Genomic DNA, 26,595 nt, shown 5'->3' with positions numbered 1-26,595 from the left:
GTGGACTCTGACAGCGGTCAGATGATAGCTAGTTAGCCAGCTGACCAGCAACACTACCGATACGGATTTTAACAGGAGTAAATCACGACTATTTCAATCGTCAAAACACTCCATTTTCGTTTTTAAGGAAGAATCTACGACTGAAAATTGATCATTTATTTTAGTAAAGCAAATTCAGAAGAATGTCAGTTCGTGATAATATATTAGGCGACTGAAGAGAACTTGTATGCTAATATTAATACCACCAAACTACAAAGGGGTCTAGTAGGATAGCAAGTTAGCTCCGACAAGAATATTGCAAAAAGCCAGTAGTGCTGGCTAGTAGCAAACGTGCGCTGCCAGATAACGTTGGCTTAACTAGCTTTAGGTTGCCACCCAAAGAACAATAAAAATACATTTTTGGAAACTAATATGAAAAGAGACGCGTCGGAGACATTAGGATTTGTCCCTCAAAAAGACATTGTCTACAACAAACTTCTGCCTTATGCGGACAAGTTGGACGAAGAATCCAATGATATCTTGATCAAAATAAAAACAAACTTGGGCCGGGCTGTTCAGCTCGGAGAGATATGGCCGGGAGTCTTGTTTTGGACACGGAAACTTTCCACGTAAGTTGTTGAACTAGGTAGGCTAGCTGTATTAATGGTTAGTGCCCTCGTTGTTAAACGTGTTAATTGTATGATAAACATATACACATTAGTAATGTGTTGAGTTGTGAGGTAGCTAGCTATCTCTTTGCTAAGTTAGCGTGCTTGCTAGCTAGCTGTCATTGTTTTTTCTGCAACCTTCTTGATCTCAATGCTGAGTGGCTAACTTTGCAGTTCTTCGTTTCAGTTGTCGGGGTCATCCCGCGGTGCGACTAATTGCATAGCTGCGATTCCGTGTGGAATCCGCTTGTAGTTGAGCCGCTTGCTCCGTGCTTGAGCGACACCTTCGTTGACATGAGTTAAGCACGTGGGCATCACCAGTTACCTGTCTTTACTGTGAGGCGGATCTAGTCTACGTTAACTAGCTCCGATTGGAAAACTTGGACATAGCTGTCTAACCAACGCTTTTCGGCTAGTCACTGCCTGGTTTTTAAAACACAAAAATAAACACTAACCGACCTAATAATGTCATCTGGCTACTATTAAGTAGGCCTTGTTGTGGACAGAGGCCCATTCTCGTAGCAATAGATAGTGCTACATAATTCTAAGCAGTCTTGAATTGTGTGTTGGGATAGAGTTAGCGAGCTAACTAGTAGTGGTGGAACGTGTCGCTCACCACAGTTGGCTACTGTTAGCTAGCTAGGCTGGCCATATGGGCAAAGTGGCACAACGGTTTCAGGCTATATTAACCACGCTAAGATTGTGATAACTGCCTGTCTAGCTGTTGGCTGCATCTTGTATTGTAACTGGCTAGCGCAGTGAAACAAGCTATCTAGCCTAGGTAGTTTGTATCGTTGATACATTCAAGAGGACTCTTTGCTAATGCTTTCTAGCAAGAGAGCGAATTAACCAGAACGTAGTTACGCAGCCCTACTGATGTCAATCAGTGCGCTGTTTGTAAATGTTGTCAGTGATATCTTTCCACTGCACTTGTTATAGACAGTGCTTAGTCACGCTTTATGCAATCTTAGTTGACTAGAACCAATAATGTGGTTAAATACCTTCTGAATACTGTTTCTATATTTGTTGTTCCTTTAACCAACTGACCTGTGGATTGAGTAAAGCAGGACAATATTATCACAAGTAATTATTATCTCCCCTACAAGCTCTGAATATACACCAATAACACTCAATGGTCACCATGTTTTGTAACCAAATGCCATCCGTATGTGCTCATAACACTGTACTGAGAACCACGTGGAACTCGACTGTAAACAGCTCAAGTGAGAATTGCACAAGGATTGAGTGCACTGCGTGCTGTAGCCTTTTGAGTGTGCTTGTTGTTGTGTACACAGATGAAAGGCATGTAACAGCTAACCTGATCCAGAGATGGGCTCCACTCATGTTTCCTGGCTGGTTGTGTTTGTGCTGTGGCGGTCGTACACTCCCCTGTGACTCTTGCGTGGCTCTGGTCAGAGCTGTATGGAAACATTCCCCCAGGCCAGTTGTAGGTTTGGGCTGGCTACAGACAGTTTTATCCAAAGCAATGTACAAATTGAATCTGCAATCTCTGAATCAAATTTCAGAGATTGCAGATTTCAAATGCTCTACCCCTGAGATATCCTCATGTGACCTAGAGGGTAGGCAAGTGTACCTGACCCCTGGTCTCTGACCTAGAGTGGTAGGCAGGTGTGTCTAACCCCCCCCCCCCCCCCCTCCTCTCTCTGGTGTATCTAGAGTGGTAGGCAGGTGTGTCTAACCCCCCCCCCCCCTCCTCTCTCTGGTGTATCTAGAGGGGTAGGCAGGTGTCTCTGACCTAGAGTGGTAGGCAGGTGTGTCAAACCCCTGGTCTCTGTGTTGTAGGTATATGCGCCTGTATGGAAGGAAGTTCAGCAAGGAGGACCATGTGCTGTTCATCAAGCTGCTGTACGAGCTGGTTACCAGCCCCAAGCTGGAGATCAGCATGATGCAGGGGCTGGCTCGACTCCTCATCAACCTGCTCAAGTAGGAACCTACCTCTCCAATACATGCTGCAACATATGATCACCTCTCCAATACATGCTGCATCATATGATCACCTCACCAATACATGCTGCAACATATGATCACCTCTCCAATACATGCTGCAACATATTACAGTGTTTCCCCTAGGTTTACAGCTTTGGGGGAAGATTGTCAGTGGCGACAGCTATGCTCAATCCTTAATATCCATCCATTCATTTTTATTTGCCATATTTTCCAAAGAATATCTCAGAGCTCTCCAAAGAATTAGTTTGAGCAATTTTCCGTACTCCGTTGCTTAGCGACGTCAGCTGATTTTAAGCCTAAAGAATGTTCAACGTCTATGAAGTTCAACGTCTTTGGCGAACTATTTCTCTGCTGATCAACACTACGAATGGTAACAAATAAATTGTAAAAAGACACACTGTGTTAAGTTATTTTTTGGCAAGTAGCCGTGTAATAAGCGGGATAATGTATAGAACCTCCACGTTGCGTCGGGGTGCTGTTCGCCCTGTCGGGGCTTATTTTCCCGATAATGACCAGCGTTCTATACATTATCCCTTACATATCTCATGTGAGTAGGGGGGTGGGGGGTTATGGCATATATGCTTAATAAGAATGTATGAAATACATCATTTAAACCAATAAAAAAAAAAAATCCAGCGGTTGAAACGGTATAGCTAAATCTCTCCCAGTAGACACATTTCTACCGTCGCACGGTATGTACCGTCATACCGCCCAGCCCTACTACTCACCAATACACGGTATGTACCGTCATACCGCCCAGCCCTACTACTCACCAATACATTCTACAATATATTAATATCACCTCACCAAAACATTCTGAAATACTAATATCCCCACCAATAACATGCTGTAATATTAACATCATCATACAAATAAGGTAAAAATGCTGCCAACACTGCTGAAGAGAACTGTCTTTGTGGCTTGGGGTTACAAAAGAACAGATGCATCTTTGCAATGTCCTGTTACTGTGACAGCTGCTCGTCTCTCTGGGACAGTGACCCAGATGGGTGGGTGTGGCGGTGTTCTAAGCCCCTGTGCCATCCTTACAGGAAGAAGGAACTTCTCTCACCTGACGATCTAGAGTTGCCATGGAGACCGCTGTACGAGCTTCAGGACAGGATCCTCTATTCCAAGACTGAGCACCTGGGCCTCAACTGGTTCCCCAAGTAGGCCGTCACGTTAGCACACCTACACAGTAGGCTTCCATGCTAGCACACCTACACAGTAGGCCCTCACGTTAGCACACCTACACAGTAGGCTTCCATGCTAGCACACCTACACAGTAGGCTTCCATGCTAGCACACCTACACAGTAGGCCCTCACGTTAGCACACCTACACACTAGGCTTCCATGCTAGCACACCTACACAGTAGGCTTCCATGCTAGCACACCTACACAGTAGGCTTCCATGCTAGCACACCTACACAGTAGGCTTCCATGCTAGCACACCTACACAGTAGGCCCTCACATTAGCACACCTACACAGTAGGCTTCCATGCTAGCACACCTACACAGTAGGCTCTCACATTAGCACACCTACACAGTAGGCTTCCATGCTAGCACACCTACACAGTAGGCTTCCATGCTAGCACACCTACACAGTAGGCCCTCACATTAGCACACCTACACAGTAGTCTTCCATGCTAGCACACCTACACAGTAGGCTCCTCACATTAGCACACCTACACAGTAGGCTCCTCACATTAGCACACCTACACAGTAGGCCCTCATGTTAGCACATATTGCTAGCACATCAAGAGTGTTTTTGAATGGAGCTAATCTTAATGTTAGTGGTGTAGTGAAGGGCTTACCTTGTGACAGTGGTGGACTACAGCTTTGTTTACATGGTTTAAGCACACAACACATACATCTTTTGGCAACACTTTACATTAAAGTTGCATGAATTTGTAACTATAAAGCAATACCTAATAGAAACAACTTTGTAGGTACGTTGGAATTGCTATTAAATTAAATGGTATTAAGTGTTAGTGGTATAGGTTAGTACAAACATGTAAGAAGGCACAGTATGGAGGAGTTTTTTAAGGTGTAGTTGGAGGTTGTCTTACCAAAACAGGATCAATGTTAACTTACCTCTGGAAAGCCCAACCTTTCCTATACCAAGTTTTATTGATGTTATAACTTACTGCTAAACCTACTGCTATGTAGAAGTGTTTCTACATAGCAGTTCCTACAATGTTGTACAAGTGGTATTGCAATGTAGTTACATGGTAGTTATCGTAACCTTCTTGTAAGTTCTGCCCAGCGTTTAAACTAGTCCTTCAAGTTTAAACAGATGATGCACTAGTCCTTCAGGTTTAACAGATGATGCATTAGTCCTTCAGGTTTAACAGATGATGCACTAGTCCTTCAGGTCTAACAGATGATGCACTAGTCCTTCAGGTTTAACAGATGATGCACTAGTCCTTCAGGTCTAACAGATGATGCACTAGTCCTTCAGGTTTAACAGATGATGCACTAGTCCTTCAGGTCTAACAGATGATGCACTAGTCCTTCAGGTTTAACAGATGATGCACTAGTCCTTCAGGTTTAACAGATGATGCACTAGTCCTTCAGGTCTAACAGATGATGCACTAGTCCTTCAGGTTTAACAGATGATGCACTAGTCCTTCAGGTCTAACAGATGATGCACTAGTCCTTCAGGTCTAACAGATGATGCACTAGTCCTTCAGGTTTAACAGATGATGCACTAGTCCTTCAGGTCTAACAGATGATGCACTAGTCCTTCAGGTCTAACAGATGATGCACTAGTCCTTCAGGTCTAACAGATGATGCACTAGTCCTTCAGGTCTCTGCTCTGGAGAACTCTTGGATTACAGCAGTGGAATTCCCCTCAGGCATTAACTTGTTTAGGCCTCTTAGCCCCATATTAGTTCTGTCACCTCTCAGACCACCTGTTCCAAACCACCGCCCCCCTCCTGACACAAACACACACGCGGGCCAGCAGTGCGAGGGGCTCTTCTATGGTGCCATGGGAACATTGTAAGACACCTTACTTTAACATCAGCACCACGCGGGAAGCAGGCAGCATTGGCTCCACCCACCGGCCCACCTCTTCTCTGAAGACTAAATATTCTATTTTTAAAACAGATGTTACGAAAAGCTGATTCTGTGTAAGGACATGTTTTTGCTAAACACTTTGATGAATTGGTGTATTCTGATATGATTCATATTGAGATGGGATTGGCTGTTGGTAGTGTGCTAAACGTGTTCTTCATGCCTTTCTCTCCTTTTACATTCAGTTCTCCCCGGCCTCGCGCTTCCTCTAAACACATAATCATAAAATTGTTTCAGAGGTGGTAAGGACAATACTTCTATGTGTTATATTTTTATTTTTGTCCCACAAGGCACCTTTTTTTATTTTTATATGTTGCATGCAAAACCTAAAAGCACTCGGGACGCCGCTTCGTTAACTTTGACACGGACAGAATTCCTGAACCATCAATGTTAACATTCCACTCCATACTGGAGACTGTCGCACTGCAGCTAACAAGATGATCATTTATTTTTTGTCCCCCATTGCCAATCGTATTAGCATCACCAGGACCAGCCCCACACCAGTCTTAGCATTAGCATCACCAGAACCATCCCACTACCATTTAGCAATAGACAAAGTAGGACAGCAGCTCTGTAGGTGAGTCATGGTCGGACAGTAAGACAGCAGCTCTGTAGGTGAGTCATGGAGGGGGAGGTCACATGTTTGCACCGTAAGATGTGACAATATGTAAGACTACTATCGAGTAGTGAATAGTCAGTAGGCCTGCACTAGGAGAGTAGTCTCAAGGCCTGTAGTATTATAGTCAGTAGGCCTGCACTAGGAGAGTAGTCTCAAGGCCTGTATTATTGGAGTCATTAGGCCTGCACTAGGAGAGTAGTCTCAAGGCCTGTAGTATTATAGTCAGTAGGCCTGCACTAGGAGAGTAGTCTCAAGGCCTGTAGTATTATAGTCAGTAGGCCTGCACTAGGAGAGTAGTCTCAAGGCCTGTAGTATTATAGTCAGTAGGCCTGCACTAGGAGAGTAGTCTCAAGGCCTGTAGTATTGGATTAGTTGTAACACATCTCAGGTGTCAGGCAGCCAGCAGCTCTGGCCCAGTAGTGTCCTGGTGTCAGCCTGATGGTTCATTACAGCTGGCTTGAATGAATGGGAGATTGGTGACCAGCTGAATGGTTTGGCAAGATTAAACTGGCCCTCAGCTTGCATGAGAGTGCAAGGTGCAAGGCCAGTGAGTTGGAAAATTATATTGATATTCAGTTGGAAAATTATATTGGTCCAAAGCTTCTGACTCTTTTATGTGACCATAGTCTTCAGTCTTAAAAGGTGAAAATAATATGACCAAAGACGGATGGGTGCAGCTCAGTGGTTAGAGGGTTTGATTCCAGATCAAGAGGTTAAAAGGAAGTTCAAATCTTCCCCTGTACGTAGCTTTGGATGAGTGTCTTCTAACTGAATACATTAGGATTATTACATTATTATAAAGCCTTCATACTAAAGCAGACTGGAGTCTAGCAGCATGAGTCGAGAGTGAACATTCTGGTCAGAACAGGGTCCTTCTTTAGTGGATCTACATTGTCACTCCAGCGTATTTCTACTGACCTGTCTGGAAGGAAGGCATGCTCCAGGGTTTTGAGCCACTCACCGATAGGCTACTGTGTAGGATTCATGACATCTGTGGTCTGATTGGCCTGGCTCCTCCGTATACACTCAAACATTGAGCTTGAGACGCTCTTGGGATACATATTCACGGATGAAAAAATACGTCAATTTTTTTGAAAAATGTACATGGTTAAACACTGGGATGTGGTGAAACACTGGGACATAGGGATGTGGTCAAACACTGGGACATAGGGATGTGGTGGATGTGGTCAAACACATGGCAGTGTCAGCAATTATACACGGGAGTGAGAATGTGGCATTAGACGAGGTAAAGCCTGGTGAGGGATGAAGTGTTAATCAGACTGATCTCACCACTACAGGAAGTGTTAATCAGACTGATCTCACCAATACAGGAAGTGTTAATCAGACTGATCTCACCACTACAGGAAGTGTTATTCAGGAGACTGATCTCACCCCTGCAGGAAGTGTTATTCAGACTGATCTCACCACTACAGGAAGTGTTATTCAGGAGACTGATCTCACCACTACAGGAAGTGTTATTCAGACTGATCTCACCAATACAGGAAGTGTTAATCAGACTGATCTCACCACTACAGGAAGTGTTATTCAGGAGACTGATCTCACCACTACAGGAAGTGTTATTCATCAGACTGATCTCACCACTACAGGAAGTGTTATTCAAAAGACTGATCTCACCACTACAGGAAGTGTTATTCATCAGACTGATCTCACCACTACAGGAAGTGTTATTCAAAAGACTGATCTCACCACTACAGGAAGTGTTATTCAGACTGATCTCACCACTACAACAAGTGTTATTCATCAGACTGATCTCACCACTACAGGAAGTGTTATTCAGACTGATCTCACCACTACAGGAAGTGTTATTCAGGAGACAGATCTCACCACTACAGGAACAGTCAGCCGAGTAGTGACCCTGCTGTATTTGTGCCCGTTGCTACCTGAAATGCCCCCCACCCCCACCCCCCCACCCAATTCTCCCCTGGAAGTAAAAAGAGTCGTTCTGCTCAATGTGGAGTGAAATATTAGAGAAATACTTTTACTTATTTAATCGGTTGAATTGTATATTTAAGTAAATCCCTAATGCAATCAACCTGAACATATGTAATTACTTACTGTAACATTTGAAATGACATGGATTTCAATAAAATGTATTCAAGAAATGAATATCTCTTTTACTTCCTGGTGCGAACCAGGTGGTGGGGGGAGGAGGCATTTCAGGTAGTGACAGAGCCTGTGTCCCAGCCCCCCTTTGTTCCTGCTACTGTCCCATTCTTGTGTGACTCCTCAGTGGTGTAGCTGTGTGTTTTGTGCATGGTGGAGGTGGGTGTGCATGGTGGAGGTTTGTGTGTGCATGGTGGAGGTGTGTGTGTGTTGTGCATGATGGAGGTGTGTGTGCATGGTGGAGGTTTGTGTGTGTGTTGTGCATGGTGGAGGTATATGTGTGTGTTGTGCATGGTGGAGGTGTGTGTGTGTGTGTGTTGTGCATGGTGGAGGTGTGTGTGTGTGTGTGTGTGTGCGCATGGTGGAGGTGTGTGTGTGTGCATGGTGGAGGAGTGTGCATGGTGGGTGTGTGTGTGTGTGCGCATGGTGGAGGAGTGTGTGTGTGTGTGTGTGTGCATGGTGGAGGTGTGTGTGTGTGTGCATGGTGGAGGTGTGTGTGTGTGTGTGCATGGTGGAGGTGTGTGTGTGTGTGCATGGTGGAGGTGTGTGTGTGTGCATGGTGGAGGTGTGTGTGTGTGCATGGTGGAGGTGTGTGTGCATGGTGGAGGTGTGTGTGCATGGTGGAGGTGTGTGTGTGTGCATGGTGGAGGTGTGTGTGTGTGCATGGTGGAGGTGTGTGTGTGTGCGCATGGTGGAGGTGTGTGTGTGTGCGCATGGTGGAGGTGTGTGTGTGTGTGCATGGTGGAGGTGTGTGTGTGTGTGCATGGTGGAAGTGTGTGTGCATGGTGGAGGTGTGTGTGTGTGTGTGCATGGTGGAGGTGTGTGTGTGTGTGTGCATGGTGGAGGTGTGTGTGTGTGTGCATGGTGGAAGTGTGTGTGCATGGTGGAGGTGTGTGTGTGTGTGTGCATGGTGGAGGTGTGTGTGTGTGTGTGCATGGTGGAGGTGTGTGTGTGTGCATGGTGGAGGTGTGTGTGTGTGTGCATGGTGGAGGTGTGTGTGTGTGTGCATGGTGGAGGTGTGTGTGCTCTGCATAACACTTTTGTCTTTGTCTTTGGATAAAAGTGTCTGCTAGATGAATCCAGTGTTAATGTGATGTAGCTGCATTGGTGTGTTGTGTACTGAGTGTGTGAAGAGCAGCAGGAGGTCAGGTGTCACCTGCTGCCCTCTGCTCTGGTCCCCAGCTCGGTGGAGACCGTCCTGAAGACCCTGGTGAAGAGCTGCAGGCCGTGAGTACATCCTCTCCTTCCTCTCTGTCTCCTCAGGAACCAGCTTCCACTCAGAGATTAGCCCAAAGGACAATATCCTATACAAACATTATAACTTTTAAGTCTTTTATACTAATATTACAACTAATATATACTATACTATTATAACTATGATATAGTAATATTATAAACATTATTTATTATACTAATAATATGGTTACTAGACCTTTTATATCATACTAAACATTGTATATTCTGAAAGCACTTCTGGTGGTTGGTAATTTCTGCTCCACAAGAGTCGGGTCCCTGTGAGACAGTACCAGCTGTGTGTTTGAGGTGAGACAGTACCAGCTGTGTGTTTGAAGTGAGACATTACCAGCTGTGTGTTTGAAGTGAGACATTACCAGCTGTGTGTTTGAGGTGAGACAGTACCATCTGTGTGTTTGAGGTGAGACAGTACCAGCTGTGTGTTTGAGGTGAGACAGTACCAGCTGTGTGTTTGAGGTGAGACAGTACCAGCTGTGTGTTTGAAGTGAGACATTACCAGCTGTGTGTTTGAAGTGAGACATTACCAGCTGTGTGTTTGAGGTGAGACAGTACCATCTGTGTGTTTGAGGTGAGACAGTACCAGCTGTGTGTTTGAGGTGAGACAGTACCAGCTGTGTGTTTGAGGTGAGACAGTACCAGCTGTGTGTTTGAGGTGAGACAGTCCCAGCTGTGTGTTTGAGGTGAGACAGTACCAGCTGTGTGTTTGAGGTGAGACAGTACCAGCTGTGTGTTGGCATGTTTGAGTTGAGACAGTACCAGCTGTGTGTTTTGAGGTGAGACAGTACCAGCTGTGTGTTGGCGTGGTTGAGGTGAGACAGTACCAGCTGTGTGTTGGCGTGTTTGAGGTGAGACAGTACCAGCTGTGTGTTTGAGGTGAGACAGTACCAGCTGTGTGTTGGCGTGTTTGAGGTGAGACAGTACCAGCTGTGTGTTGGTGTGTTTGAGGTGAGACAGTACCAGCTGTGTGTTTGAGGTGAGACAGTACCAGCTGTGTGTTTGAGGTGAGACAGTACCAGCTGTGTGTTGGCGTGTTTGAGGTGAGACAGTACCAGCTGTGTGTTGGCGTGTTTGAGGTGAGACAGTACCAGCTGTGTGTTGGTGTGTTTGAGGTGAGACAGTACCAGCTGTGTGTTGGTGTGTTTGAGGTGAGACAGTACCAGCTGTGTGTTGGTGTGTTTGAGGTGAGACAGTACCAGCTGTGTGTTGGTGTGTTTGAGGTGAGACAGTACCAGCTGTGTGTTTGAGGTGAGACAGTACCAGCTGTGTGTTGGTGTGTTTGAGGTGAGACAGTACCAGCTGTGTGTTTGAGGTGAGACAGTACCAGCTGTGTGTTGGTGTGTTTGAGGTGAGACAGTACCAGCTGTGTGTTTGAGGTGAGACAGTACCAGCTGTGTGTTGGCGTGTTTGAGGTGAAAACCTCACGGTGCTCAACGTAGCTCTTCAGCAACAGGCTGAGGAGGGATGAGGTGAGGAGGTCTCACCTGGACTCAGGAAGGAGACAACATAGACTTATCCTTTAGTAACCTGCCAGCAGAATTAGAAGAGCGTTCCCCAGCACTAGACTGTGTGTGTTTACTGAGGCCTTAATCTTATTAGCTCATCTAATTGTGGCCCAAGATGGAGTTTCCTGTTTCTGAGAGGAGGAAGGCTCCACAGCCCTCCTCACCCTTCTACAGCCCTCCTCACCCCTTCACATCCTCCATGCACTGGCAGATCCAAGTGGTAGCAATGGGTGACAGCTGCCAACCCAATATCTCTATGCAAAAAATAATATCTTAATTTTTCTTTCAATAATAATTGTACCGTATTTTTCAGAAAATAAGCCGCATTTTCTATAAACCGCACCCCACCAGAATGGGAGCTTTGTGTTTGTAAATCTGAGTATAAACCGCACTGGAATATAGGCCGCACTTTATACGGGAACAATGATACCAAGCAATGCACGAGTATAGGTAATCTTACAGCATGCCGTTGCAACACACTTTGAAAACTAAAGTGCGTAATGTATGTTTTCTATTGCCCGGGAATTGACTAATATTTACCTTTTAGACACGTGAGTTCAAAATATTTCCGACGGTCCCCAAAGCCTAAGTTATTTTTCCGAAACGTTAGCCATCTTTAGCTAGCATAATACTCGTAGCAATGCTACTACCATGCTAGTGTTACTTGTTATTAAAAAATTCTAAGCCGCTTCCAAATATAAGCCTCACCACCACAAGAAAAATGTAAAATCGGGGTATAAACCGCAGCGTTATTTCTGAAAAATACGGTATTATTATTGGAAATATGTAAACTACAATGTTAAACTATTTGTGGTAGCATTGGGTCACACCCTCTTTCCACACCTCCATGCCACCCTTCAACTACCCCCTTGCCACCCTTCAACTACCCCCTTGCCACCCTTCAACTACCCCCTTGCCACCCTTCAACTACCCCCATGCCACCCTTCAACTACCCCCATGCCACCCTTCAACTACCCCCTTGCCACCCTTCAACTACCCCCATGCCACCCTTCAACTACCCCCATGCCACCCTTCAACTACCCCCATGCCACCCTTCAACTACCCCCTTGCCACCCTTCAACTACCCCCTTGCCACCCTTCAACTACCCCCTTGCCACCCTTCAACTACCCCCATGCCACCCTTCAACTACCCCCATGCCACCCTTCAACTACCCCCTTGCCACCCTTCAACTACCCCCTTGCCACCCTTCAACTACCCCCTTGCCACCCTTCAACTACCCCCATGCCACCCTTCAACTACCCCCATGCCACCCTTCAACTACCCCCATGCCACCCTAAGTGTCTAGATCTGCCTCCACATCACTACTCACCTCTCCACATCCCGCCACATCCCTCTTCACCCATCATAATTCCTCCTCATCCCTCCATAGCCCTCCTCATCCCTCCATAGCCCTCCTCAGCCCCCTCAGCCCCTCCTGTGTCTGGGATGAGGGCAGGGGCTGTGACAGAGCCTGAGTTGTCAGTGTAAGGGTCAGCCTCAGGGCTGTGACAGAGCCTGAGTTGTCAGTGTAAGGGTCAGCCTCAGGGCTGGTGTGTGTTACATGGACTGGGAGGTTCATAAGAGGCTTGACCCCTCGTGTGTCTAAGCTGTCACTGGGCTGGAGGAGGCGCCAGCCAGCTTACACCTGATCAAATCAGGTAACATGACCTCTGATGCCTAACATGACCTTACCAGAGGTCACCAGTTGCTTATAATTGAAATTACCACCACAACCCTAAAACTACAGATAAACAAAAGGTTTGTATGATGTTTAAAGTACAGTAGACCAATATAGTTGCAGTGCTGTAACAGGGTGAATAGCTGTGTTCTGAAATAAACCTAGTTTGTACCTCGCAGTCTAAACCTCCATGACTAGTAAAGAATTATTCATGTTTGGCGTGTAGTCTGCTACTATCTATGATCTACAAACCGTCTCTGGTGGAGGGGAACCCTCACTGAAATTCTCATCCAGATTGGTTGTGCCCCACTACTAGCGCATGCCGTGATTGGTGGTGTCTGAGTACACCCATACAAGCATGCTCTGTGATTGGTTGTGCCTCAGTACGCCCATACGAGCGTGCCCTGTGATTGGTTCCTGGGCAGGTACTTCCCGGAGGAGGCGACGGAGGAGATGCTGGAGGAGTGGCGGCCACTGCTCTGTCCCTTCGACGTCACCATGCAGAGAGCCATCAGCTACCTGGAGCTGTACCTCACCACCACTCTGCCCCCAGAGCTGCACCACCGGGGCTTCAGGTACTCACACCCTGCCCCCAGAGCTGCACCACCGGGGCTTCAGGTACTCACACCCTGCCCCCAGAGCTGCACCACCGGGGCTTCAGGTACTCACACTCTGCCCCCAGAGCTGCACCACCGGGGCTTCAGGTACACACACCCTGCCCCCAGAGCTGCACCACCGGGGCTTCAGGTACACACACCCTGCCCTCAGAGCTGCACCACCGGGGCTTCACACACACACCCTGCCCTCAGAGCTGCACCACCGGGGCTTCACACACACACCCTGCCCTCAGAGCTGCACCACCGGGGCTTCAGGTACTCACACCCTGCCCTCAGAGCTGCACCACCGGGGCTTCAGGTACTCACACCCTGCCCTCAGAGCTGCACCACCGGGGCTTCAGGTACTCACACCCTGCCCCCAGAGCTGCACCACCGGGGCTTCAGGTACACACACCCTGCCCCCAGAGCTGCACCACCGGGGCTTCAGGTACACACACCCTGCCCCCAGAGCTGCACCACCGGGGCTTCAGGTACTCACACCCTGCCCTCAGAGCTGCACCACCGGGGCTTCAGGTACACACACCCTGCCCCCAGAGCTGCACCACCGGGGCTTCAGGTACTCACACCCTGCCCCCAGAGCTGCACCACCGGGGCTTCAGGTACACACACTCTGCCCCCAGAGCTGCACCACCGGGGCTTCAGGTACTCACACCCTGCCCTCAGAGCTGCACCACCGGGGCTTCAGGTACTCACACCCTGCCCCCAGAGCTGCACCACCGGGGCTTACACACTCACACACACACTCACACAGTCTAATACAGTTATATTACAATTAAGTTGTGTTTGTGCCATGTTATATGGTATGTACAGTGTTGTGTGTGTGTGTGTGTGTGTGTTCATACAGTTTATATGGTAGCTAATTGTGTGTGTCTCTTGCAGGTTGTGGTTTGATGAGTTGATTAGTCTGTGGGTTGCAGTGCAGAACCTGCCTGGCTGGGAGGTGGTGAGTCTTGTCTCTCAGCCGTGAACCTAGAACCTTCTTACTCCAGCCTAGAACCCTCTTACACCAACCTAGAACCTGTTACACCAGCCTAGAACCCTCTTACACCATCCTAGAACCTGTTACACCAGCCTAGAACCCTGTTACACCAACCAAGAACAGAGAACCCTCTTACACAATCCTAGAACCTTGTTACACCAACCTAGAACCATCTTACACAATCCTAGAACCGTGTTACACCAACCTAGAACCCTCTTAGACAAACCTACAACCCTGTAACCCTCTTGTATGAGTGTAGAACCTCTAACCCTCATTCTACACTATTCAAGCTCTTCATCTTGTGTTCATCTGCAGCATCTGGTCAACCTGTTTGCTCGCCTGGCTAATGACAACATAGGCTACATAGACTGGGACCCCTACATACCTAAGGTGAGCTCTACTGGAACCACACAAGCAGTCTATACTCACCCTGTCACTGTTTATCAGTCTATACTCACCCTGTCACTGTTTATCAGTCTATACTCACCCTGTCACTGTTTATCAGTCTATACTCACCCTGTCACTGTTTATCAGTCTATACTCACCCTGTCACTGTTTATCAGTCTATACTCACCCTGTCACTGTTTATCAGTCTATACTCACCCTGTCACTGTTTATCAGTCTATACTCACCCTGTCACTGTTCATATCAGTCTATACTCACCCTGTCACTGTTCATATCAGTCTATACTCACCCTGTCACTGTTTATCAGTCTATACTCACCCTGTCACTGTTTATCAGTCTATACTCACCCTGTCACTGTTTATCAGTCTATACTCACCCTGTCACTGTTTATCAGTCTATACTCACCCTGTCACTGTTTATCAGTCTATACTCACCCTGTCACTGTTTATCAGTCTATACTCACCCTGTCACTGTTTATCAGTCTATACTCACCCTGTCACTGTTCATATCAGTCTATACTCACCCTGTCACTGTTCATATCAGTCTATACTCACCCTGTCACTGTTTATCAGTCTATACTCACCCTGTCACTGTTTATCAGTCTATACTCACCCTGTCACTGTTTATCAGTCTATACTCACCCTGTCACTGTTTATCAGTCTATACTCACCCTGTCACTGTTTATATCAGTCTATACTCACCCTGTCACTGTTTATCAGTCTATACTCACCCTGTCACTGTTTATCAGTCTATACTCACCCTGTCACTGTTTATCAGTCTATACTCACCCTGTCACTGTTTATATCAGTCTATACTCACCCTGTCACTGTTTATCAGTCTATACTCACCCTGTCACTGTTTATATCAGTCTATACTCACCCTGTCACTGTTTATCAGTCTATACTCACCCTGTCACTGTTTATCAGTCTATACTCACCCTGTCACTGTTTATCAGTCTATACTCACCCTGTCACTGTTCATCAGTCTATACTCACCCTGTCACTGTTTATCAGTCTATACTCACCCTGTCACTGTTTATCAGTCTATACTCACCCTGTCACTGTTTATCAGTCTATACTCACCCTGTCACTGTTTATCAGTCTATACTCACCCTGTCACTGTTTATCAGTCTATACTCACCCTGTCACTGTTTATCAGTCTATACTCACCCTGTCACTGTTTATCAGTCTATACTCACCCTGTCACTGTTTATCAGTCTATACTCACCCTGTCACTGTTTATCAGTCTATACTCACCCTGTCACTGTTTATCAGTCTATACTCACCCTGTCACTGTTTATCAGTCTATACTCACCCTGTCACTGTTCATCAGTCTATACTCACCCTGTCACTGTTTATCAGTCTATACTCACCCTGTCACTGTTTATCAGTCTATACTCACCCTGTCACTGTTTATCAGTCTATACTCACCCTGTCACTGTTTATCAGTCTATACTCACCCTGTCACTGTTCATCAGTCTATACTCACCCTGTCACTGTTTATCAGTCTATACTCACCCTGTCACTGTTTATCAGTCTATACTCACCCTGTCACTGTTTATCAGTCTATACTCACCCTGTCACTGTTTATCAGTCTATACTCACCCTGTCACTGTTTATCAGTCTATACTCACCCTGTCACTGTTTATCAGTCTATACTCACCCTGTCACTGTTTATCAGTCTATACTCACCCTGTCACTGTTTATCAGTCTATACTCACCCTGTCACTGTTTATATCAGTCTATACTCACCCTGTCACTGTTTATCAGTCTATACTCACCCTGTCACTGTTTATATCAGTCTATACTCACCCTGTCACTGTTTATCAGTCTATACTCACCCTGTCACTGTTTATCAGTCTATACTCACCCTGTCACTGTTCATCAGTCTATACTCACCCTGTCACTGTTTATCAGTCTATACTCACCCTGTCACTGTTTATCAGTCTATACTCACCCTGTCACTGTTTATCAGTCTATACTCACCCTGTCACTGTTTATCAGTCTATACTCACCCTGTCACTGTTTATCAGTCTATACTCACCCTGTCACTGTTTATCAGTCTATACTCACCCTGTCACTGTTTATCAGTCTATACTCACCCTGTCACTGTTTATCAGTCTATACTCACCCTGTCACTGTTTATCAGTCTATACTCACCCTGTCACTGTTCATCAGTCTATACTCACCCTGTCACTGTTTATCAGTCTATACTCACCCTGTCACTGTTTATCAGTCTATACTCACCCTGTCACTGTTTATCAGTCTATACTCACCCTGTCACTGTTTATCAGTCTATACTCACCCTGTCACTGTTCATCAGTCTATACTCACCCTGTCACTGTTTATCAGTCTATACTCACCCTGTCACTGTTTATCAGTCTATACTCACCCTGTCACTGTTTATCAGTCTATACTCACCCTGTCACTGTTTATCAGTCTATACTCACCCTGTCACTGTTTATCAGTCTATACTCACCCTGTCACTGTTTATCAGTCTATACTCACCCTGTCACTGTTTATCAGTCTATACTCACCCTGTCACTGTTCATATCAGTCTATACTCACCCTGTCACTGTTTATCAGTCTATACTCACCCTGTCACTGTTCATATCAGTCTATACTCACCCTGTCACTGTTCATATCAGTCTATACTCACCCTGTCACTGTTCATATCAGTCTATACTCACCCTGTCACTGTTTATCAGTCTATACTCACCCTGTCACTGTTCATATCAGTCTATACTCACCCTGTCACTGTTCATATCAGTCTATACTCACCCTGTCACTGTTCATATCAGTCTATACTCACCCTGTCACTGTTCATATCATTCTATACTCACCCTGTCACTGTATCAGTCTATACTCACCCTGTCACTGTTCATATCAGTCTATACTCACCCTGTCACTGTTTATCGGTCTATACTCACCCTGTCACTGTTTATCAGTCTATACTCACCCTGTCACTGTTAATATCAGTCTATATTCACCCTGTCACTGTTAATATCAGTCTATACTCACCCTGTCACTGTTTACAGTTAGGTCCATAAATATCTGGACATTGACACAATTTTCATCATTTTGGCTCTGTATACCACCACAATGGATTTGAAATGAAACAATCAAGATGTTCTTTAAGTGCAGACTTTCAGCTTTAATTTCAGGGTATTTACATCCAAATCAGGTGAACGGTGTAGGAATTACAACACATTTTATATGTGCCCCCCCCCCCCTTTTTAAGGGACCAAAAATAATTGGACAAACTAACATAATCATAAATCTAATTGTCACTTTCAATACTTGGTTGCAAATCCTTTGCAGTCAATGACAGCCTGAAGTCTGGAACCCATAGACATCACCAGACGCTGGGTTTCGTCCCTGGTGATGCTCTGCCAGGCCTCTACTGCAACTGTCTTCAGTTCCTGCTTGTTCTTGGGGCATTGTCCCTTCAGTTTTGTCTTTAGCAAGTGAAATGCATGCTCAATTGGATTTAGGTCAGGTGATTGACTTGGCCATTGCAGAACATTCCACTTCTTTGCCTTAAACTCTTTGGTTGCTTTCGCAGTATGCTTCGGGTCATTGTCCATCTGCACTGTGAAGCGCCGTCCTATGAGTTCTGAAGCATTTGGCTCAATCTGAGCAAATAATATTGCCAGAAACACTTCAGAATTCATCCTACTGCTTTTGTCAGCAGTCACATCATCGATAAATACAAGGGAACCAGTTCCATTGGCAGCCATACATGCCCACGCCATAACACTACCTCCACCATGCTTCACTGATGAGGTGGTATGCTTTGGATCATGAGCAGTTCCTTCCCTTCTCCATACTCTTCTCTTCCCATCATTCAGGTACAAGTTGATCTTGGTCTCATCTGTCCATAGGATGTTGTTCCAGAACTGTACAGGGTCTTTTAGATGTTTTTTGGCAAACTCTAATCTGGTCTTCCTGTTTTTGAGACTCACCAATGGTTTACATCTTGTGGTGAACCCTCTGTATTTACTCTGGTGAAGTCTTCTCTTAATTTTTGACTTTGACACAGATACGCCTACCTCCTGGAGAGTGTTCTTGATCTGGCCAACTGTTGTGAAGGGGTTTTTCTTCACCAGGGAAAGAATTCTTCTGTCATCCACCACAGTTGTTTTCCGTGGTCTTCCGGGTCTTTTGGTGTTGCTGAGCTCACCAGTGCGTTCTTTCTTTTTAAGAATGTACCAAACAGTTGATTGAGCCACACCTAATGTTTTTGCTATCTCTATGATAGGTTTGTTTTGATTTTTCAGCCTAACGATGGCTTGCTTCACTGATGGTGACAGCTCTTTGGACTTCATATTGAGAGTTGACAGCAACAGATTCCAAACACAAATACCATACTTGAAATGAACTCTAGACCTTTTATCTGCTCCTTGTCAATGAAATAACGAACTCCCATGAGGGAATAACATACACCTGGCCATGGAACAGCTGAGCAGCCAATTGTCCAATTACTTTTGGTCCCTTAAAAAGGGGGGGGGCACATATAAAATGTATTGTAATTGCTACACCGTTCACCTGATTTGGATGTAAATACCCTGAAATTAAAGCTGAAAGTCTGCACTTAAAGCACATCTTGATTGTTTCATTTCAAATCCATTGTGGTGGTATACACAGCCAAAATGATGAAAATTGTGTCAATGTCCAAATATTTATGGACCTAACTGTATATCAGTCTATATTCACCCTGTCACTGTTAATATCAGTCTATACTCACCCTGTCACTGTTTATTGGTCTATATTCACCCTGTCACTGTTTACTCTATACCAGGGGTGGGCAAATAATTTCCATGAAGGGCCACATGAGAAATTGTGACAGTTGTGGCAGGCCGAACCAATAGGCTGAACTTAATTCTGCTCAATATTAATTTTATTACTTCATTTAAAAAAACTGTAAATTATATGGTTTTGAGCTCCTACTGGTAATATATGTTACAATAAGGCTATGCAAATATGTCAGAAGTGTCATTTTATTTTTTTAACATACCTTTAAACCTTCACAGAAATACATAAGATGCATGTTAAAGACCAGCAATTGATGAACTTTATACAAAAGCAATAAGTGCTTTTGATGTTTTCCAGTTCAGTTTTCTTACTCAGTGAGACAAATCCAGTATGTCTTGGGCTTGAACAAGTGCATTGAAGTCTGGTTGAATGTCTGAGGTAGATATGCGAAGGACAGCTGACAGGTGATCATCAGGGTCTGCAGCTTAACTAGCAAACCATCAGCGGCCCGCACCCACTCTGCATCAGTCAAGTTCTTGTATTTGTCTGCGTGTTTAGTCCCGTAGTGCCGATTGAAATTTTGATCCTTCAACACAGAGGTCCGGGGGCTGTTCCATAAAGGCCGCTCAAATAAGTTGGACTTAAAGTCCCAAACCAGACTTGAATTAGCTTAACAAGTCAAGCGGGGCTAAAGCGGTTCCATAAAGGCCAATTTCAGCTCACGCAGTCCTACTAATTCAAGTCATGTTTAAGTAGTCAAGCACATTCCACGTGCACCTTATTTTTAAGCAGCCCGAAAGGTAAAACATGGATCATACAATCCACCACGTCAAAAGCAATGCACACGGCCACGTGACTTCTTCCAGAAAGAACGTTCCCTTTAAGCCTTGTACTATGACAGTTCTCTCATCCACCGCTTCATCAAAATGAAACGACACGCCATGATTGACGTGAACGATAGGCTACGTAGGTCGAGGTCCTTTTTTAGACCTTTAGTTACGTCGTTGATTAAGAAACAGACACCCTCTAAACACATGTAAATTTACTTCTTTTTTTTTACATTGTTTTAAATAAATAGCCTACTATTAATCAATACATTACCCAGTAGCCTAACTTTTTAACATGGTTGTGTCGGGAAAATGGAGGATATAGATGTAGCCTATGGATTTAGGTTTGTTTTGCAATTGTAGACTGTTAACAACGATATAGCTATGATAACTAGAGAGGGTACAATTTCTGGGGAAATTGTAGGGTGTGCTTGCTTGCGTCGGTTGCACAGGGGTCCGTTTTTGAATAACATTTTTACAACTGATATTTCTGTATATGTTATATAAAAATGCATACTTATTATTTATAAAGATTACATAGATTTAAAAGCATATTTTTTTTTGCTGCTCATTTACAACTGAAAATACGAGTGAAGTTTAGAATGAAATAGATGTCTTCTCATTTCCCCTGCAAGAGGCAGCCTCATCGTTGAATCAAAACTAATAAATTTGGCAGACCGGTGTAAAATTGACCTAATCTCTATGATTTAAACGTCATTTTAAGTTTTTCCCTTCTCATGATATTTTCAGGCATTTAGCCTACTCATTGCATTCATTCATTAATAAAGAACCCCCTTTGAAGATTATTCTACGACGTTACCCGGCAGTAGAAGATGGAATCGCGATTCAAACAGTACCATCTGCTAACTGAAAATATGCCCCCAAAACGTAAATAAGCTTGACATTTATTTAGTGGAAAATCGCTCATTTATAAAAAGCTCACTGGTAGCGATCATTGTCAGTAACAACGCAAAATGCGATATAGCCCTGTGTGGAGAAGCTGCCCCGGTAAATTGTACTACTACGGTACAGTACTAGACTACTGCTGTGTTCGTCTTGGTACTGTAGCGATTGCGTTGGTTGAATTGGATTTAACGTTCCGTTGTACGGTTTAAGCTGAAATTAATTATTTTCATGAACAGATTGACAACGTTTAGGCTGTGGCAATGAAGTTCAGGTTAGTAGTTAGATAGACTTTTGATTTAAGTAAGGGGAGTGCCGAACATGTTCTGTCGCCGTTTGACTTCCTAAACAGCTGTGTAAGTTAGATGTTTTTGTTGTGTGTCTCGCGTAAGCTACAGCGTTGCAGTGAGCTACACTGGTTTGAAACCACAGGTAATGGTAATTTCACCAACAAATCGTTTACTAATGTCAGAATAAATCCTACAACGAAAATGTATATGTAAGGAATGTTTATTTTAACGATTGAAAACAGATACATCATAGACCACTGTAGTATGTGTTGCCCGGGCAACACAGGCTAATGTCATGATGCTAATACTTCAGTGAAATAGTAGACTACTGTTTCCGAAAGTAGATGTACTTCCTTAATAATATCATCTTATACTGCACATTACACATCACAATTGTGTGTCATATCACAAAGTAAAATGAGTAAATAGTTATCACCCTGGCCTCTTTGCTTTTGGCGTTTCTGCAGCTGCCTTGCAGTAAAGCTATAGTTAGCCTAGCTATCCCCCAAGTTAACAGATGCGAAACGAATGTTCTGCCAAAGGTAGTCACGCGTGTTTTCATGACGTTAGTGACGTAGTGACGTTAGTAACGTCAGTGACTGTGGCTAGCAAATTAGCCACCGTTAGCTTCACTTTTCGCCACAAAAACTTAACTTCAGCCTAAACCATGCAACGGAACGTAAATTCCAATAGAAGCAACTCAATCGCTACCAAGACGAAACTTTTGACACCTACGTTGTCTATGTAGGCCAAATATTGACTGAGTTTTAGGGGGGCAAAAAGAAATAAAAATAATAATAATAATAATATATATGTGAGAGAACAAAGGTTGTGCTCTCGCCGAAGGCTTGAGCACACCCAATTATACTCGGATAATTTACATTGAGATAGGCCTATGCCTGATGCCTAAACATTTGAAATCACAAACTACTGTAGGCTAGCCATAGGCTACGTTTAACGTGGTGTGTATCAAATCATTGTTCATCATCATTTAATGCATTAGGCTAAATGTTGTAGCCTATGTAGGCTATTTAAGTTGATTTTCTATCAATGTTGAACATGTTGAACTGATGAGAATAAGAAAATTAGAATATCCGTGGTAAATCATCGTTTTCCCGTTGGGTCAGTGTTACAGGAAGGTCTGGTTAAGCACCAAGTCACGCTAAGCCTGACAGTTAGCCTGCCCCGGACCAGACTAGTTTCGCAGCCTAAGTTGCCATAGTAACCGAGTTCGAACTACGTTGAGCTAGCTTTATGGAACCAAATTAACTACAAATGAGTCCGACTAACTGACATAAGTCTGGCTTATTCGGTAACTCGCTTTATGGAACAGACCTCTGTTCTCCACAAACAAAGCACACAGCTTTGCCTTTGACTTCAGTAAACAGATAGAAATCCATGTCTTGTTAAACACTCTACATTCTGTATCAACCTTTCGTTTTTTTACTCTGACATTTGAGGGCTAACCAACAGCTAACTCAGTATCACCTGTCGGTGAGGGTGCGTAAGCGCACATGTAAATTGCCTGATCACTGTAGTCTTTCAGGACTACAGATTTCCTACTGCTCAAAACGTATTATTATTTTGAATTTTTTTGATTAACCTCACAGGGTGAATATAGACTATCAGTCTATATTCTATATTCACCCTGTCACTGTTCATATCAGTCTATACTCACCCTGTCACTGTTTATCAGTCTACAGTCGTGGCCATAAGTTTTGGCAATGACAAATGTTGTGTTTTGCAAAGTTTGCTGGTTCAGTATTTTTTCACATGTTTCTATAGAATACTGGAATACAATTCATACAACTGAAACACATTTCATATTTTTTTAAGATTTTTTTGGGGGCGAAGATTTTCAATATATGCAAATAGTCCCCTCTTTTACAGCAGTCAATCTGCTCTTAAAATCCAATCAGAATAATAGTGATTTCTCTTGGCTAGAAATAGTTCACACTTTCCCCTGCGCTGATGATATGACTTACTGAAATTATGTTGGCAGTCATTTTATGCCAAGGCCCAGCAGTCTTTGCAAACACAAAATGTATGTCGCTCCCAATACTTTCGGCCACGGCTGTATAATCAGCTACTCAACAGCTGGTGTCAGGGTGTTTTCTGATAGTGAACTGAAACAGAGACTGTTATAATCTCACGTACCTGAGCTGCCTCTATGTCTCAGTGACATGGACACATCTTAGATGTTAAATCAACACTAACTACAACATAGTTGCAAACTTTGCAAACACAAAATGTATGTCGCTCCCAATACTTTCGGCCACGGCTGTATAATCGGCTACTCAACAGCTGGTGTCAGGGTGTTTTCTGATAGTGAACTGAAACAGAGACTGTTATAATCTCACGTACCTGAGCTGCCTCTATGTCTCAGTGACATGGACACATCTTAGATGTTAAATCAACACTAACTACAACATAGGTCCAGAGAACATGAGGTATCTGTGGAGTGGTATGTGACGTGTTAATGTTGTTGTTGTGGTAGATCTTCACCAGGATCCTGCGCAGCCTCAACCTGCCTGTGGGCACCAGTCAGATGTTAGTGGCCAGATATGTGACCAACGCCTACGACATCAGCCATGTGGTGCTCTGGGTCTCCTCCCTGCTGGTCAGTTTATCCCTAGTCCCTGTCCTAGCTTCTAGTCCCTGTCCTAGCCCCTAGTCCCTGTCCTAGCCCCTAGTCCCTGTCCTAGCTTCTAGTCCCTGTCCTAGCCCCTAGTCCCTGTCCTAGCTTCTAGTCCCTGTCCTAGCCCCTAGTCCCTGTCCTAGCTTCTAGTCCCTGTCCTAGTCCCTTGTCCCTGTCCTAGCCCCTAGTCCCTGTCCTAGACTCTAGTCCCTGTCCTAGCTTCTAGTCCCTGTCCTAGTCCCTTGTCCCTGTCCTAGCCCCTAGTCCCTGTCCTAGCCCCTAGTCCCTGTCCTAGACTCTAGTCCCTGTCCTAGCTTCTAGTCCCTGTCCTAGTCCCTTGTCCCTGTCCTAGCCCCTAGTCCCTGTCCTAGACTCTAGTCCCTGTCCTAGCCTCTAGTCCCTGTCCTAGCCCCTTGTCCTTGTCCCTGTCCCTGTCCTAGCCTCTAGTCCCTTCCCACTTCAGTCTAGTCCCAATGTTAGCCCCTGGTTCCTCCTTACTGATCCATCCCCCTCCAATTTCCTATCCTAAGCCTAACCTTGTCCCAGGTCCTGTCCTCTATCCTATCCATTAGCCCCTATCCTAGATCCTGTCCCCTATGCTAGATTATATGAACCACTATTTCTTACCCCCTATCCTAGATCCTGTCCCCTATGTTAGATCATACTAACCCTTATCCTTGAACCTGCCCCCTATGTTAGATCATATTAACCCCTACCCCTTAGCCTCTATCCTAGATCCTAGTCCCTATGCTAGATTATATCCTATCCATTACCCACTATCCTAGATCCTGCCCCCTATGTTAGATCATAATAACCCCTATCCTTGATCCTGCCCCCTATGTTGGATCATACTAACCCCTATCCTAGATCCTGCCCCCTATTTTAGATCATACTAACCCCTATCCCTTAGCCTCTATCCAAGATCCTAGCCCCTATGCTAGATCATATTCTATCCCTTAGCCCCTGTCCTAGACCCTGTCCCCTGCCTGCCCAAGTCCCAGTCTGAGATCCTATCCTTGGTCTTTGAGTTCAAACTTCTTCATTGTGTGTGTGTGTGCAGGGTGGGCCCAGTAAGATGGCCCAGGCTCAACTCAGTGGCCTCTTCAACAGCATCACTTCCTTCTTCCACCCATCCAATCACGGACGCTGGTTGGTGAGTCTCCTCGTGCCTTAGCAACACATCCTCATACTTGATGACAACACACCATAGCAACACGTCCTTACAGACATGACAACACAATGTACCATTTACAGCATACCAACACTGACTGTAGCTGAGATGTTGTTATTATTATTGTTGACCATGCCTGGTAGCTGAGATGTTATTATTATTGTTCACCATGCCTGGTAGCTGAGATGTTGTTATTATTATTGTTGACCATGCCTGGTAGCTGAGATGTTATTATTATTGTTGACCATGCCTGGTAGCTGAGATGTTATTATTATTTTTCACCATGCCTGGTAGCTGAGATGTTGTTATTATTATTGTTGACCATGCCTGGTAGCTGAGATGTTATTATTATTGTTCACCATGCCTGGTAGCTGAGATGTTGTTATTATTATTGTTGACCATGCCTGGTAGCTGAGATGTGAGTAGTGTCTGTTAAAGGAGACATGACATGCTGTTTTTGGATGCTTTTATATAGGCCTTAGTGGTGCCCTAATACTGTATCAGAAGTCTCTTTCCCGAAATTCAGCCTTGGTGCAGAATTACAGCCACTACTAGCAGTCCCACAAGGAGCTTTCCTCAGAACGCGCTGTTTTGGTGTCTGTAGCTTTAAATGCTAATGAGGAGCGGAGGGGCGGCACCATGCGCTAATGTTTACAATGGATGTATCGCAATGGCTGTAGCCCCGTTGCTGTAAGATGCCTCGAATTTGCTCATTCTCATCTGATAACCCTGGTTTGCAGAGGTACACAGTCAGTCATTTCAATGAGGGGAATGGCGGATATCGCGCGCACCATAACACCAACAGCAGAACGGTTATCCAAATAACAAAGAAGTTAACAACACTCACGTTACAGCATTTGTATTCACACACATACTTGATGCTATCTACCTTTCCATTAGCGACAGTAACTCAGCTGTTAGCTGCAGAGCTAATGTTACAGCCACATTCTAAGGGTAGCAAGCTAGGTAACCATATACAGTAAAGCTACAAAATGATATAGCGTTAGTTAACTTACTTGTCCGAGATTAGTTGCTGGACGAAGGAGAGTTAGTACTGATCCAGAATTTAATTTCAGCAAGGCCAGTTTTGTATTAGCTCAAGTTGAGGAAACAGTCGTGGCTGAAGTGTTTGGCGCAGACATA

General features: G+C 44.8%; 1 protein-coding gene across 3 annotated transcripts in view; it reads left to right on the top strand.

Moving 5' to 3' along the window:
• The window catches only part of psme4a (proteasome activator subunit 4a), an 87,566-nt gene continuing 60,971 nt past the window's right edge, over positions 1-26,595 (top strand). For 2 of the 3 annotated variants that reach the window (XM_062462953.1, XM_062462954.1), the window contains exons 1-10: positions 1-608; positions 2,451-2,591; positions 3,665-3,781; positions 5,876-5,932; positions 9,616-9,660; positions 13,294-13,443; positions 14,365-14,428; positions 14,780-14,854; positions 24,141-24,263; positions 25,342-25,434. In XM_062462953.1, coding sequence (XP_062318937.1) covers positions 412-608; positions 2,451-2,591; positions 3,665-3,781; positions 5,876-5,932; positions 9,616-9,660; positions 13,294-13,443; positions 14,365-14,428; positions 14,780-14,854; positions 24,141-24,263; positions 25,342-25,434 — 1,062 coding nt within the window. In that variant the 5' untranslated portion in view covers positions 1-411. The remainder of the gene's footprint in view (positions 609-2,450; positions 2,592-3,664; positions 3,782-5,875; positions 5,933-9,615; positions 9,661-13,293; positions 13,444-14,364; positions 14,429-14,779; positions 14,855-24,140; positions 24,264-25,341; positions 25,435-26,595) is intronic. The other variant, XM_062462955.1, reaches the window with a different exon arrangement.

This window comes from Osmerus eperlanus, chromosome 6 (assembly GCF_963692335.1).
Source record: "Osmerus eperlanus chromosome 6, fOsmEpe2.1, whole genome shotgun sequence".
Lineage (NCBI taxonomy): Eukaryota > Metazoa > Chordata > Actinopteri > Osmeriformes > Osmeridae > Osmerus > Osmerus eperlanus.
Note: the sequence above shows the minus strand (reverse complement) of the source record. Positions and strands in the feature narration are given on the sequence as shown.